At 41.7% G+C, this 15,881-nt stretch overlaps 1 protein-coding gene across 1 annotated transcript; it reads left to right on the top strand.

Moving 5' to 3' along the window:
- The first annotated feature begins 5,552 nt into the window (after positions 1–5,552).
- LDHB (lactate dehydrogenase B) lies at positions 5,553–15,513 on the top strand. Its single transcript, XM_052690612.1, has 8 exons — positions 5,553–5,687; positions 5,948–6,079; positions 9,022–9,139; positions 9,606–9,779; positions 12,162–12,335; positions 13,663–13,780; positions 14,251–14,374; positions 15,167–15,513. The coding sequence occupies exons 2-8, from the start codon at positions 5,954–5,956 to the stop codon at positions 15,332–15,334; spliced, it is 1,002 nt and encodes a 333-aa protein (XP_052546572.1). The 5' UTR covers positions 5,553–5,687; positions 5,948–5,953; the 3' UTR covers positions 15,335–15,513.
- Positions 15,514–15,881: the final 368 nt, after the last annotated feature.

Raw genomic sequence — 15,881 nt, 5'->3', positions numbered from 1 at the left:
CCAGTGGTGCATCTTCTGTGGGCATCTGGCTTACATACAAGTCAGAAAGTTGAAGCAGTGGCTGCTTACGGTGGATGCTGAGTGCCTGGATAAGGTGGCATGAGCAATGAGAGGACAGAAGCCTTTCTTCCTACATCCTCAACTTGCTTTTGGGCTGACCTGCATAGCTGAAGAACAATTTCTATGTCTTAGCTGTTTCCTTAGCTTAGAAAAGATGGTACTAATATCCAAAACAATGTTACAGAGATGAAGATGGTCAGAAAGCAGCTGTTTCAGATCTTAGTTTGACCCAGCTTTGGATCAACGAGCTTGCACTGAAATCCTCAAGGTGACATTACCAAATCCAAGCCACAAAGTATTTCATTGCCTCTTCCTTCAGTGTATTGCACTTTCTCTGGGGAGCAGATCCTGTACTGCTGCTACTTGCCATTCCTTATTTCACTGGTTAGGTGCAATACACTGTGACTGAGGATGCTCCAGAAGGCTGCCCAGCACTCAGCCATACACTATGTGCTATCTATCAACAGTTAGTTGTCTTCCCCTGGCTCGTGAATCCAGCACCACTAAGAATGCTCAATTGCTTTTATCTAGCTTCCATCAACAAACCTCTACCACCATGAGACTCCAGTGTGTTCAGAGCAACGTGTGTCCTGCTGACCTTTCACAGACTTGGCTGCTGTGATGAAGCCAGGCAATCCCCAGTACTGGGAAACTTGTTAAATAATGCTTTCTAGAAGCTCTGTTCACTGTATCTCCACAAAAACTTGCTCTGTGAACTGCAGGGCAGTATGGGTCCAATGTTCAATGTGGCAAAGGTTAGTTAAGATATCAGTGGGCACTTCCCAAAAAGCAGGACAGCTGATCGACCTCGACCCTTTACATCAGTTATCTGCTTCAAAGGCAGTGACTGGAAGCTGTAACTGTACTAGTGAGTACAAGCAGAAGTGTGTATCTGTAAAACAAGCAAAAATACACTCTGTCTTAAAAACTATGATTTTTAGCAGGGTAAATGTAGGATCACTTAAGTGGATATCAAGTTAGAGGGAAATGTGAGAGGTGAACCTGCTCTCTAGTAAAATACAGTGTAAACAATGTCCAGATTTGTGGAATTCAAGCAGTATAGTACCTTCTCAAGGCACTACATGAATACGGGGAAATCCTGAACAGACTCCTACACAGGTAATAAAAGAGGCTTCACAATGTCACAACTTTCTCCTGATTCAAAGTGTCCCTACAGTATAAATGCATCTGAATTTCACCAAGATCATTCTAGAGATCCCACGAGGCCTTCCAAACAGTGCACTCACAATGAGAAGGGGGAATCATAAAAGTCAATCCAAAAAGTCAATGAGGTTACTGAATTGAGGGAAGATATTTCTCAAGCGAGGTTCTTTGCCAGAGGAAGATGTGCCTTTCATATAACACTACTTGACACTGTTTGAATCATCGTCAGTGGACCAAAGTAATCCAAATCATGGCATTTTTTATGATGCTGAACATCTGATTATTGGGGCACTGTTACAAAGAATCCCCAAACTCATTTCACAATAATCAGTGTGAGCAGTGTGCTATTAGAGGATAATGTAATTTAGTTTTTTAGTGTCCAAATGGAAGGTAAATCAAGATTATTTTGAAAATATGTCCTATTAGGATGAATTGACAACAACAAAAAAGTCATTTAAAGAGGGCTTCTGCTGGCACTGGGGCCTTCAATTGCTGATGATCAGTGTACAAACTTGTGCATGTGATGTTTATTTGTTTTTTGATTAAGTGCGTTGTAAAGAACTTAGCTATTATGAATGTGTTATCTGGCACACTGTATAATCTTTAAACAAAAATTAAACAGAAAGTTGGCCCAATGCCGAAAATAACTAAGAAATCGTTTCTTCAGATAAAACTAGGATAAAAGAATTTTGCAGAATTGCCACTCCAAGATCCTGTGGCTTTACTACGTGATGTATTTTTCTGTTTCGGTGGAGAAGCCAGATAGGTGACTACAGAATTAAAACTCAGATGGACCAGAATGTTAGCTCAGTATCTGTCAGCACAGTGTATACACTAGCACTCCATGATTTCTGGCACATGAATCAATCTCTTTCTATTTTGCAAAAGTGGACCAATAATTCTTGTCTCTCTTTTCTCCTATGGCCATCATCAGACCATCGACATTTTGCTGCGGGAAGGAGTTTCATTAATAGAGTTTTTCAATGAGGTCTCTGTTTGCAGTCAGATTAATCTGTAATTTTGCAAAAAAAGGAACAGCGAAGTAATCATATCTACTTTCATGTGTTTGGGGAAGACAAAGTAAGTGATGTATCTCAGACTTATGTAACTACAGACTTTGTATGCAAACCAAAAGTTAAATGTGATTAAAATGTATACACAAAAATGTTGTAACTGTATGAAGGTTAGTAGGCAAATTTATTTAGACTGTGTCCTGTAACAGTAGGGTTTGTTTTTCTGTAAAACTATTCTTTGTCAAAAATGCCAACGTTGCCAAAGTTGAGATGAACTTTGAAACTGTGACCTCTCACCAGAGGCCTCCTGCTTGACCAGAGGGAGAGCTCTTCACCTCCCAGTGCCTCCGTCTCTGGGGAAATAAATGAGTGAATAACTGAAAGCAGGAAGAAGGAATAATCTTCTTTCTTCTGCTGTCCTGGGCAAGAGCTTGAGAGAAAGGATTAAATACCCTCTGTTTTTAATACTGCCAGCAAGACAAGACCTGATCTAAATCAAGACCTTTAAGATCTTTCAAGCAGGAAAGTGGCCTTTTCCTCTCAACTTGATTACAAATGATTGTGGAATGCTGCTAATGAGCAAGAAAGATCCTGTCCAAAGAGCACATTAGGCAGTGGTGAGCTTTCCTCACCAGGGAGGCTGGCAGGAAGGACACACACCCGTGCTCCACTTTGGGCCTGAAAGAGCCCTGCTCTCATCTGCCCCTGACTTCTCTCACACACCTCTTCTTCTCCCTTCTTCCTTATTTTCTCAGTGCCCAGTTGCACACGTTCCAGTTTTGATTACACAAGATAAACTTTCTTACCCTCACTTTTCACTGTGCGATATTCATTTTCATCCAGCTCCCTCACATTTCAGCTGGAGTTAGGGAGATCTCTAATTCATTTTCTTCAGACTCAACCTGAAGTACCGTGTGGACAACTTAACTCATTCCATCAGGGCACTTTTTGCAATGCCAAACAGCATAACAAAGTACAGTAGGTCACAGCCAGATAGCCCTGTAAAGGCAGCAGGGAGCTGTACTGCTGCCCAGAAAAGAAGGCTTCACACTTTCCTCCCCACGCATCCTCACCATCTCTCCCCAGTTGGCACGAGCATATGTTTGGCTTCTTGGTGAGCCAGAGGGAATTAATCCAGTAAGCACTAACCTGGAAAAACACCTATCAAAAAATCAACAAAAGCTTAAATTGGCAGTGACAAAAACAACAAAAGCAGCCCACAGCATCAGACAGGAAGAGCTGGGCTCTATGCCTGGTCACTTGTTTAGGAAGATTCTGGAATCTAATATTCTGTTTTACTCTTAACAGTTAATGATGTGTGATAAGGTATTTAAAACGTAGTGCCTGTGATATGATCCCCTACATTGTGAATGGAGTTTTGTTCCTCTCTAAAGCAGTAACCACAGCAACCAATCTAAGGAACGGTAAATGTGACGTGAGATGACTTTCCTCTGACCTTTCTCTTGCTTCACGTTGGGACAGCTGTATTGAAATTTGGGTACGCAATTTGCCAGTGTTGCTGAGCATGGAAGAAAGAAAGGATAAGAAGAAATAGCAAACATTATTTTCTCCTAATTTTGTAACACTATTTCTTTGTAGCTGTCAAAGGAGAAAGCAGAGTCAGAACACTAAATTGTGCACAATTAAAAAAAAGAAAAGAAGAAGGAAAAAAGGAGAAAAAAAGCTTTAAAGTGCTGTATTGGGATACGGTATAATAGTCAGAGATACTGTGATGTGGGTTGTGGCTCCTGTTGCAAGAGCAGGAGGAGTTGTCATCGTGTCACTGCATCAGGTTACATTCCCTGTTCTTCCCAAAGCATTTGTGTGTAACTTCAGACGTGCCGTTGTCTCACCAGGATTTATTCAACTGCAAAATTTTAGCTGAATACAGCTGCGGGGCAAAAGCCATACTGCACAAAAATCACATACCACAGTTTGAGTAAATTTGCCCCCACATAAAATAACATGAAACGCTTTAGTTATGCACAACTCCCTGCTTGCAGTGAATCCTCTTAAAATTTCTCCTAGCTAAGTCTATGGCTCTGTGAAATAGAGAAAGCTTCTCCACCTTATCAGCTAATTGTGAAGGAAAACTCATGTGAAGGTCACTGTGTTCATGAACAGAGCAAGCAATACCCTGGGCTACATTAAAAGAGAGGTGACCAGCAGGGCATGGAAGGTGATTATCGCCTTCTCCTCTGCTCTCATGAGCTCCATTTGGAATGCTGTGTCAAGACCTGTGACCTCCGGTGCAAGAAAGAGCTAGAGCTGTTGAAGTGGGTCCAGAGGAGGACCTGAGGATGCTCAGAGAGCTGGAGCACCTCTGCTGTAAAGAAAGGTTGAGGGAGTTAAACTTGTTTAGCTTAGAAGGACAGAAGGCTCTGACAAGACCTCATTACAGCCTTCCATTACATGAGATGAGCTACAAGCAGGAGGTAGAGTGACATTTTACAGTCTAATTGTGATCAGATAAAGAGAAATGGCTTTAAAATAAAAGAGAGGTGATTTAGGTTAGATGTTAGGAAGAAATTCTGTACTCAAAGGGCAGTGAGGCACTGAACAGACTACCTAGGGAAGCTGTGGATGCTCATCCCTGGAGGTGCTCAGCATCAGATTGGATGGGGCTCTGGGCAGCCTGATCTGGTGGGTGGCAGCCCTGCCTGCAGCACAGGGTTGGGACTGGATGATCTTTAAGGTCTTTTCCAGCCCAAACCATTCTGTGATTCTGATTCTACCATTTACGTGTGAAAAACTAGAAGCAAGACGACAGCCATCTTGCAACCTGGGTGCCTAAAGCACTGTCAACAAACACAGTGCTCCCTGGAATCCAGTACTGCACTGCACTGCTCCCGGCTTTGCTGCAGGCACCCTTGGGCTGGTAGCCAACAAAATCATTCAACCACCTGAATGCGGAAGGAGGAAGAAAGCGGGGAGGTGGGGGGAGAAAGGAGAGGAGGTAGTGTTCTCTTTTTGTGAGGCTGCTACGCAGCTGCACGGCATAGCGATGCTACAGGCCATGCTGACCGGTTTCCTGCTCTCCTTATCCTGCAAACAATGCCTGGCTGCTGTGGGCTCGCGTTGCAATAACCCTCACTGCACTAACTTTTCGTTGCAATAACCCTTTTCTGAGGATAGCCCTCACTCAGGGATCCCCGACAGCCACACCAGAAGGGCCTCCATCCCGACCGCGACACGTTCTCGCAGAGGACGTGGCGGGGAACCGGGGGGAGGAGGACGAGGGCGGACAGGCGTCACAGCCGAGCCTTCATCCTCAACGCGGATTGAACGCGGCAGCCGCCGCCTCCCATTGACGCTGTGCCCGCCCTAAGGGCTCGGTGAGGGGCTCCTCCACCCAACCCAGCCCGCCCCTTCCGCTGCAGAGCGCAGATTGCCCGAGCTCCGCCGGAGTCGCAGCGCTGTTCCCGTTTCTCCTTTTTCCGCACCGAACCGGTGGGTAGCGGGAGAGCGAGGTTTTCTCCGCGGCGAGGGAGGTGTTGGCGGCGGTTCGCTTCCCCTCCCCCCCGAGGGTGGGTGGTGGGGTCCTCGTGGTCCGGGGGAGGCTGTGGGCTGTGCTGGTGGGAAGGCTCTGCGTTTCGCGCTGCCGCAGCGGCCCCCAGCCCCGCGGGAGCGAGCGGTAAGGTGCGGGGAGCGCGGGCGGGTGTTGGAATGCGGCCCCATTAAACCGTGCCTCCTTCAACCCCTTCTTGTAGGACGTTATGGCGACCCTGAAGGAGAAGCTGATCACCCCCGTGGCCGCGGGCAGCGCGGTCCCCAACAACAAGATCACCGTGGTGGGGGTCGGGCAGGTGGGGATGGCGTGTGCCATCAGCATCCTCGGCAAGGTACGGCCGCGGGGCGGCGCGGCGGCTCCTCGTGCTTGAGCACGTGGTGAGCGGCGGGGCGGGGGGAGGGTCGGGATGGATGCGGGGGTCACCTTCATTTTCTGTCCTATCAGCTGGTCCTGGAGGGATATTTCGTTGTGAAAATGCTCTGAGGCCATTCTCAAGCTCTTCTTTCCTTTTGAATTAAGAGTTTCCCGTAACACAGCTGGACTCTGCCCAGCGGAGCTCTTTTGCCCGCAAAGAATGCGGGCAAACCAGACATCAGTGCGAAGGGCAGGGTGGGAAACAGAACCGTAACTTCGTGATTTTTGTTCTCGTGCATCTGTGTCCTACTGTCTCATCTCTGAAGGTACTGGCAACGATTACGGGTGCCTTCCAAGGGCTGCTTGTTTTGCTTTAAGCTGCTCTTGTCTGATTGCATAATGCTGTGTCCAGAGCAGCGTAAGAAACTAAAAATCAGGGCTCTAACTGGAGGTTGCCCTGCATATTTTTTTTTTCTTTTTGGCAAATTTCAAGCCGCTGTCTTTGAACAAAACAAGGGCTAAATGTGTAAGAGGATCTTTGCCTTTTGCTTTTAGAGAGTGTGGTGAATGAATTAAATCTGATTTATTTTTGCCTTTTTGAAAAGACAAGTGGGAGCCACAGGTCTTCATTTTCTTCCCAAGAGGACAAGCAGATGTGCCCAACCCCCTTGAAATGGCAGATCTTATGTCAAATAGCTCACAGGGTTGGCATCAAGAATCTGGCATATACAGCTAAAACAGCTGTCATTTCATTGGAGACAGTCCATCCTGTAGTACCTCGAGGATATATGTGTTAAAGCACCAATTTTATTTGTGGGAAAAAAATGTTGAAGGTTTTTCACTTGCTGATACTTAAACCTTGCCAGCAAGAAAGGATAATGGCAAGGAAAGGCTACTGTGAGGCAGGTACTGATGTGGAGGTAACTTTTTTTTTTAATAAGTAAATGAAACTGAAACGTAACTGACGGAGGGGAAGACCATTCACAAATTACTGCCTTCAAGGGTGGCAGAATAGAAGCCAGGTGAAATGACTGCAAGCTTCATTACAATCCTGCATTTGTGTTTAATATGCTGCTCTAAGCAGGATCATCTTGTGTACAGAAATGTAGCTTTTACTACGTTACTAAAATATTTGCTCCAAACCTAGAGTGGAAATTGAACTTAATCTTTCAGTCTTGAAATATGACGTAATGGAGTGAATTTCCTCAGAGTTCTGCTCTTCTCATTCTCTCATATGTGTAAATTACAGTACAAACCACCTTAACAGCTTTGCTTTGCTTAACAGCAAAACCACTTGATTCTTGTCACTGAATTGGATGTGGCTTTGACTTCTGCAAGATGACTGGCTGCCTGAAATGCCTTCTGCTTTTTGTTGAACTGTAGTATAAAGCTTTGTGTGTGATTTTCTATGTGTTAGTATTCAGATACCTTTGGATCCTAATGCTAATACTAAGTTTACTTCATACTTGTGCTATTTCATACATCGTTTCAGTGACACTACATTTACACATCAGTTATTTTTAGCTCTCAGAAACAAATTACTGATGTTACTGTACTGTTCTGGGAATGGAAAGTTCTTCAGTCTCAAGGCAGCTTATTTTTAAGGGGAATATTTTAAGCTGCTTTTGATGCGGTGATTGTGCAGACTTCATTCCTGTGTGTGCTAATGGCAAGCTGAATTTCTCTCCAGGCAACAATGATGCAAATCCATGAAATCAGTTCTTGGAGTGATTCCAGGTATTCCCACGGTTCAGTGGGAACTGGCTCCTTCACCTGCAAAGTCTGGTGAACATTTGGTGCAAGGTCTGGACTGAGGCCCACATTGTTATGCTGTATATATAAATCCATAAGTAATCACATCTCTGTACACAGGCTGTTTTCAGATTCCAATTTCAGTAATTTCTTAGCTTAACACTAGTGTTTTCTATTAGGATTTTTTTAAATGTTGAAACAAGTGAGATTTTTGCTTTTCATCTGCAGAGTACAATTAGTGCTGAGTATGAACTCCTACTAAATTTTTCTTCCAGTGACTGATTAACTGTTCTGAACGTAAACAGTTTGCACAAAAGCAACAGACCAGTGCAATTTTTTTACATCTAAAGTGAAAAATTTAAATATATATGCTGTTAAATGATTTTTCCAAATGAAAACGATGCATATTGTGGTGTGCTTAGTTGATGCCAATATTTCCAATGAGTGTTACCCTTCTATATAAAGCTTAAGAGAAGCTTTAAGATAATGCTTTCAATAGCATAGAAGTGGCCTAATGGATGCTGTCAGGTGTAGATACCTAGGGAAAACAACTACTAATTTGGTTTTCAATGTAACCTAATGAATGATGAAACTTCAAATTACAGTAGAATTTACAAGGGTGGTTAATGCTTCCATCAGAAGATGGTAGTGCTCTGTGTTAAAGCAAGAGCATCTTCCATCCATGGTATTTCACCATCTTCCTATTTTGAGACCATATAATATTAACTCTTGACTCAGTGTGACTTGACAACAAGCATATATGTTTAAATGCTTTGCAAAGCAGTACATTTTAACAGCTCTAACTTTTGTTCTGATTGAATGAGCTTAGAGGACTCGTTACAATTCTGAAAGATACAGCATGTCTTTCCCTTTTTTTAAATTTTTTTTTTATTTTATAAAAAAGCACCAAATGCATTAATAGTAGAGGGGTAGCTGTGCACTCACATTCCCCACAGATAACTTTTTCAGAAGGTCTGAATAAGGCTGGCAAGCTTGTGCTGAAGCAGCCTGTGGCTCTGTTCTGATGCATCTCACAGTAGCACCAAGATAGTTTTGTCCTGGTTAGCCTTTGCAGAACAGTTGCTTTCAGATGTGAAGACACGACTTTTAAATGCGAGTTAACAGCTAATAATGTGTTAACTTCCTTAAATGTAATTATTTCTTCAGGGTCTTTGTGATGAGCTTGCTTTGGTTGATGTTCTGGAAGACAAACTAAAAGGAGAAATGATGGATCTACAGCATGGGAGCTTGTTCCTTCAGACTCATAAGATTGTGGCAGACAAAGGTGAACTTCAGATTCTTTGTAACAATATTCTGTAAGCTTAATTGTATTGCTCATGTGATCAGAACTCTCAGGGTTTGGCATCAAAAGATTTAAATTAATGAATTGGGGTGAGATTTTAGTCTCTCATAATCCCAATGGGGAGTGGCCCTTAATCTAAGCTTTCCTATATCTCTTAATGGTCGCTTTACTATTTTGGGCAACAGTTAAAATTGATTTTAATGAAATGCTAGTACCTCTGTAATGAAGAACTAATACCTTTCTTACTGTACAGATGGTAGAAATGAGATTTGGAGGGGGGAGTTGAATGTGATAGAGGTCTGTGTGCTGATACATCAGGGCGACGTCTTATGTTTGGGCTTGAATGTTGGTACAGTACAGCAGCTACTTGGAATACCTGTATGAAAATGATGCTGTTGAAGTTCTTATAAACATATTTAATGGTCTTTATCTCTACACATGGTTGTAGATTATGCTGTCACAGCCAACTCCAAGATTGTGGTAGTAACTGCAGGTGTTCGTCAGCAAGAGGGGGAGAGTCGTCTCAACCTGGTTCAGAGGAATGTGAACGTCTTCAAATTCATCGTTCCTCAGATTGTGAAATACAGCCCCAATTGCACCATCCTGGTGGTTTCCAACCCAGGTAAAGAAGATCTCTAGAACACCTACGTTTTCTGTTTTTAGAATATTAGTGATGCCTCATTAATCTTCTCAAATATAATTTCCAGTATGAAATTTCTTATCTTTATTTGGACATCTGCTGTATAGTTGCTAACAGTGAAAATATTAGAGCTCTAGGAATTTGATATTATTTATTCAGGACTCTTCATTATTTGTATTTTAAAGCATTTCTAATGATAAATACTTGAGTTCTTACCTACTTCAGCTTAATCAGGAGGTAGCTTTAAATTTCTAGCTCAAAAGGTTTGAATGATTGGGAGATACTTGCTTGTAAGTAGTGTGCAAATCAAACTCCTTGACTGGGGCTTGTCATAAAATGGCCTGGGTTGAAAAGGACCACAATGATCATCTAGTTCCAATCCCCCTGCTGTGTGCAGGGTCGCCAACCACCAGACCAGGCTGCCCAGAGCCACATCCAGCCTGGCCTTGAATGCCTCCAGGGATGGGGCATCCACAGCCTCCTTGGGCAACCTGTTCCAGTGTGTCACCACCCTCTGTGTGAGAAACTTCCTCTTTAATATCTGACCTAAACCTGCTCTGTCTCAGTTTAAAACCATTCCCCCTTGTCCTGTCAAGGGATAGGATAAGACTGGATATGGCCATTCTTGAGAATGGAGGATCTGCCCTTTAAGATATCAACCATGCTTGTTGAACAGCTGTAGTAACATTGAAATAAGTATTAATACAACTGTTATATGGCTGTATTAGTACAGCAATATATTCAGGAAATAATATTTGCATGCTGAGGCTCATGGTAAGAGGAAGGGGTATAAACTCCAGTATGCTTTGTAGGAAGTCTCTGTGGGGTGGTTTTTCTTTGATTCAGCACCAGAGAAAAGCAGCTGCTACAGAGCCCTGGCAATGAGGTGAGACTGCTTTTAAAACACCTTAACAGTTAAAACACAGTACAGTACGTGTGTGTAGAACTTGCAAGTCAGCTGCTGTCTAAGTAATTAGGTAGTGTACAAATTGTACTATTGAGTACTGGTATACTGAGCAAGTGACTTCTGTGCAAGTACAATAACATGGCAATTTTAAACTTATCTAAAAATGAGATCACAGATAAAATTGTTCTTGTTCTAGCAAGGCTGAATTCAAACTCAAACTACAGACTCCTTTCCAGTAGAGCAGCTGTGTGAGACAACTGAGTGTGTTGCTTTTTCCAGAATTACTTTCTTTTTTTTTTTTTTTTTAACTCAGTATCTGTGGAATACTTGTGTTCACTAGTTTTACATAATGTAGCTATTGTAAGCCTCTTAGAAAGGACTTCAGAGGTGTCATGCTATCAGGCGTGTCCACTAGCTGTGTGTTGGTGTGACTTTGTGTCCTTCCTGGTGACTTGCCCAGAGCTGTCTGGACTTCAACACAGATAGCACTGCCCACGTTCTCTCCTGTATAAAAAAACTGTATTGTTGGCAAGCAGTGAGACTAAATTGTGCCTCAAAGCTTGGATATGTCCAGGGGAAATGTAGCTGTTTGAGAAGCCAGGTAATTTAAATTCTGTAGTCTGCACATAGATCACTGTGGCCCTGGTAGGAGCAGTACCAGTTGTGGCTATAGCAAAGCAGTGCTAATGGGAACGCCCCTTGTAACATGAAGGTGCAAGCTGCACTGAGACTGCATGCTCTTGTTGCCCAAGCAAGCGATCTATATATAAATACAATCCCTCTGGAGAGCCAGTTTTCTTTCGAGACTTTTGGAGTCAGTATTCAGTGTTGTGGCCTGATGATTATTCTTGCTTGGAGCTGTGGATTTGAGTTTTCCTTCAGCCTGCCCCAGCCTTAATTGGCTTGTTTTTCTCTAAATCTATTTTTAGAGCCACATGCGGCCAAAACACAGAGCTCCTTTAGCTTTTCATGCTACAGAAGTAACCACTGTAGAAACTGTTTAATGAACAGATGCATTCAATAAGTGAACCTGGAGTAGGAGTAGTGTATGTACATGTAAAGATCCTTTTTTTTTTTTTTTTCCCCACTGTAAGTTGCTTTGCTGCTGCTTGTGAAAAAGTGAACGTAATGTTACTTCAGGATATTGCTTGACTATTTTGACCAGAGAAAAAATTTCAGTCCCAGTTCTGATTGCTTTGAGAGATTTAGTTCTAGCTGGCAGGATACTAATTTCCAAAGACCTTTGGTTTTTCTGAAAGGTAGCTAGACAGGTCCTAAACTTCTGGTAATTTACTCACCTTAGTCTTGTGAATAAACAGACCTAAAATACAGTGACCAGTGAGTTCACTTCTGTTTCGAGTCTTCCTGAGAGCCCTACCACTTGCAGCAAATACTTGGTGTGTTATTTCTGGTGTACGAGAACGGTTTAACTCACTATGCATGTTCTTCTTTTTTAGTGGATATATTAACCTATGTCACATGGAAGCTGAGTGGCCTGCCAAAGCACCGTGTGATTGGAAGTGGCTGCAATCTAGACACAGCTAGATTCCGCTACCTGATGGCTGAGAGACTTGATATCCACCCGACCAGCTGCCATGGCTGGATTTTAGGAGAACATGGTGATTCTAGTGGTAAGGAGCACTATGGAAGATTTTATTTTATTTTTATTTTTTGATTAAACAATACAGTACTAGAGGTTGAAGCTGCATGTGTTAAAAATCCTGAATGAACAGATATAGCTGGGCTTGAGTGGCTAGCAGCACTTTGTTGTCTTTGTAGTGAGTTGAGGCAATTAATTCCAGGAAATCCTGCTACTGTTTTTTTTCCTTTTTTTTTTTTTTTTTTTTTTCAGCTAACATTATTGTGGCTGTATAATTAAATCCTGACTTGAAAAGGCCATTTTTTTTTTTTTTTTTTAAATGAATCCTAAGAATTCCAGTTCTCTTCCTTTACTTGTAGTTTTTGGATTTCCATCATCTATATTGTCTGCAGCAAGGCTCTCCACTGAAAGCTGTATTAGTATTATTACTACGTCAGTAAATGGGATTGTTGCAAATAGTCTAAAAGCCTAGTAATCCAGATTGAAGTAAACAAAAATCCCTTTATTTTGTGAATTTCCTCCATGCTATTTCAATAGAAGCTTCAAGAGAAGCTTCTTTGATTTCATGGTTTTAAATTTGTCTTAGTTCAGCTTTTATGTTTATTTAAAGTCTGACAGGATGCAGCAGAAACAACTATATGGATGATGGTACTGCTTTGAATTTTAGTGCTGTGTGTTTTTTATGAGATCCACATTTCACAGTGTCACACTGCATCTGATCAAAGTAGTGTCTCATCAACTACAGTACTAACTGAAGCCAGCTCTACAGTAAGAGAGCTTATTCTGCTTCACTGTTTCATCTATTTTTGCTTTGAAGTATCTAGAAAAATTCCTAGTGAGTTTGCAGAATGAATCTCCTTGTAAGCTTTTGATATGAAAGGAGATTGACAAATTCCTTTCTTGGTATTCTAAGCTTGCATATTGCTAACTTGTTCAGGGAAATAGAGTACAGTTCTTGGAGGCTAATACTCATACTGATCAGTGGGGCAGCAAATGTACAGACAGCAATTCTTCTGTAAAATTTGTTCTAAAAAGCTGAGTAAATAGTTCAGACAGTTCAGTCTGTAGGAATTTGAGGTTTCTGACTTGGAAAAAATAGCTCCCTAAACCTTTGAAGGACTGAAAGTTCTGCTTTTCATGTGTACGGATGAATTTCAGTGTCAGTACTGAAGTATTTTCAGAATATTCTGACACCCAGTGTTCTCAGAATTAATTCTTGTTTAATGAAGACAGGATCTGCCTCAAACTTTATTGTGGTTCTGGCTGCTATTGTTTTGTTTCATTAATATATCCTAGCTAGACCAAGAGCAGGTGGAGTTGCTGAGTGCTGTGGAGCTTATATTCTCTTTCTCTTGCAGTGGCTGTTTGGAGTGGAGTTAATGTGGCAGGTGTTTCTCTCCAGGAGCTGAATCCTGCCATGGGTACTGACAAAGACAGCGAGAACTGGAAGGAAGTCCACAAGCAGGTTGTTGAAAGGTACAGTGAGTTAAGGAATAATGTGGATGCATGTAATAATGGAAATCGCTTTTCTGCATGCTGCATCTCCTTTCCACCTCAGTTTTTGTGTATTCAGAATGACAATTTAAAACACTGTTCACTGATTTGAATAGAGAATTTGTTAGTTGTACATGGCTTTCTGTTTTTCACTATCAGAATTGTTCGGATGGGGAAGCTATTTTTCTTTTTTCAGCTAATGCTGAGAGAACAATAGGGTTTATTGTTATACATTTGGGTTAACGTAAGCTCTATATTCTATGCTCTAATGCTGGAATGTTTGACTTCTTCTTTGGCATTTATAGTTCTAAAAGTTGCAGTGTGTCATAGGAGTGTGTTGTGGCTTTGTGTTTTCTTTTTTAGATAGCGAATGTTTGCTTATCTAAGACTTTGTCTTCAGTATACTTTGAATGCTCTTTAACTAATCCTAGTATATTTCAATGTTTCTGTAGTGCCTATGAGGTAATCAGACTCAAGGGCTATACAAACTGGGCCATTGGCCTTAGCGTTGCTGAGCTCTGTGAGACAATGCTGAAGAACTTGTGCCGAGTTCATTCTGTGTCAACACTGGTGAAGGTAAGAAATGTTGGTGTACTGGATGCTGTAGCACAGATTTTGTTATGGAAAAATTGAACACTGTCAGTTAGCAAGGCGGTGAACAAAGGAAGCTTTGTTATTTTTTTTAAGAATCTACTCTGAATTTCAGGTGTTACAAAGGGAGCATCCTATTGTAATTTTATCTCCTGACTTCTTAGTTCTCTGCTCCATACTTGTAAGAAGGGTGAGCAAATACTATACTGCCCAGCACTGTATTACCTTTGTGTGAAATTTGCCATGTATGGCATACAGCTTCATTAAAAGAGGCTGTCAGTGCAAAAAAAAAAAAAAAAAAAAAAAAAAATAGTGGAAGCCCAAATGTGTTTCCATGAAACACTCCCTTGCTAAGGGTGCTGGGGCAGAACGCATGTTTTTTGTCTATATATCTGTATCTAGTCTGTGCCAGCTGAATAACCTCTAGTGGACCAATGGGCTCTGAGCTGGCTGATTTCACAGCATCCTCTATAGTCAGAAAAAAGATCTGCCATTTCTGCTTGCTCTAATCCTACTGCTTTTGAGTTTTGTCAGCCTACTTGTTAGATATAAATGGGATTTTTGGAGTTACGATTTATGAAATAATCAATTTCATTATTGCTGTTTGCTTTAAACCAAGTATTTTATTTTCAAATACGCAGACTGAAAATTTTCTGCAAGCTGCAGAGTAGTGGTCTTAAGATCTGATGTCAGAAGGCTTCCTGCTGTATAAATTAAAAACAGCTCTAGAGTTATGGATTCGCATCAGTGATGTAATAACTCTTTTGTTTGTGACAGGGCATGTATGGCATTGAGAACGATGTCTTCCTGAGCCTGCCTTGTGTTCTGAGTGCCTCTGGATTGACAAGTGTCATCAACCAAAAGCTGAAGGATGATGAAGTGGCTCAGTTGAAGAAGAGTGCAGACACATTGTGGAGCATCCAGAAAGATCTTAAAGATCTGTAACTCCTGTGTTAGATTGCAGCAGTAGAAAAACAGCGTGTACAAATGTGGGCTGTCTACTCGCTATCCATCTCTATGGTTAACATTAATGCTCTTCCAGACTGAGCTTTTGTCCACAGTAGCTAAGCATAAGCTTGCTGTAATGCACAGACCTTAAGAACAAATAAAGCAACTTTAAGGCATGTTTTGGTGTCCTAGTGACTTATTTCTGGTGTTTACAGCTTATCCTGACCATAGTGTTCACCATTAATATCTGCCACCTGATACGTGACAGTGTAGACACATGTATTTTCTAACATAAAGTTAGTAAAAATGTAGTAATTACCTGTGGAGGGACTGCAGTAATACAATCTTACTGGAAATAATTTCTGTACAGTAGAAAACTTGAAATCCAGATGCTGACTTAAGCGCCTGGGAATTGAAACTTTTCTGGTATTTTAACTGTTGGGTAAAATAAATTGATCTGTAGGTCTGGAAACCTGCTATGAAAAATATTTCTGTAGATATCCTGAAGCTTTATTACCTAAATTGATGCTTTCTACTCTATAGA

This window comes from Tympanuchus pallidicinctus, unplaced genomic scaffold, assembly GCF_026119805.1.
Source record: "Tympanuchus pallidicinctus isolate F22 unplaced genomic scaffold, pur_lepc_1.0 scaffold27, whole genome shotgun sequence".
Lineage (NCBI taxonomy): Eukaryota > Metazoa > Chordata > Aves > Galliformes > Phasianidae > Tympanuchus > Tympanuchus pallidicinctus.
The sequence above is the reverse complement of the archived record's forward strand: the minus strand, read 5'-3'. Positions and strand labels throughout refer to the sequence as shown.

What these genes read in the sequence shown, in the direction of transcription:
- LDHB (XM_052690612.1), top strand. Translation starts at nt 5,954, where the DNA reads ATGGCGACCCTGAAGGAGAAGCTGATCACCCCCGTGGCCGCGGGCAGC. An exon ending in CCTGGTGGTTTCCAACCCAG is followed by an intron (nt 9,780 to 12,161) that starts GTAAAGAAGATC and finishes CTTCTTTTTTAG; the next exon opens with TGGATATATTAACCTATGTC. An exon ending in AGAACATGGTGATTCTAGTG is followed by an intron (nt 12,336 to 13,662) that starts GTAAGGAGCACT and finishes TTTCTCTTGCAG; the next exon opens with TGGCTGTTTGGAGTGGAGTT.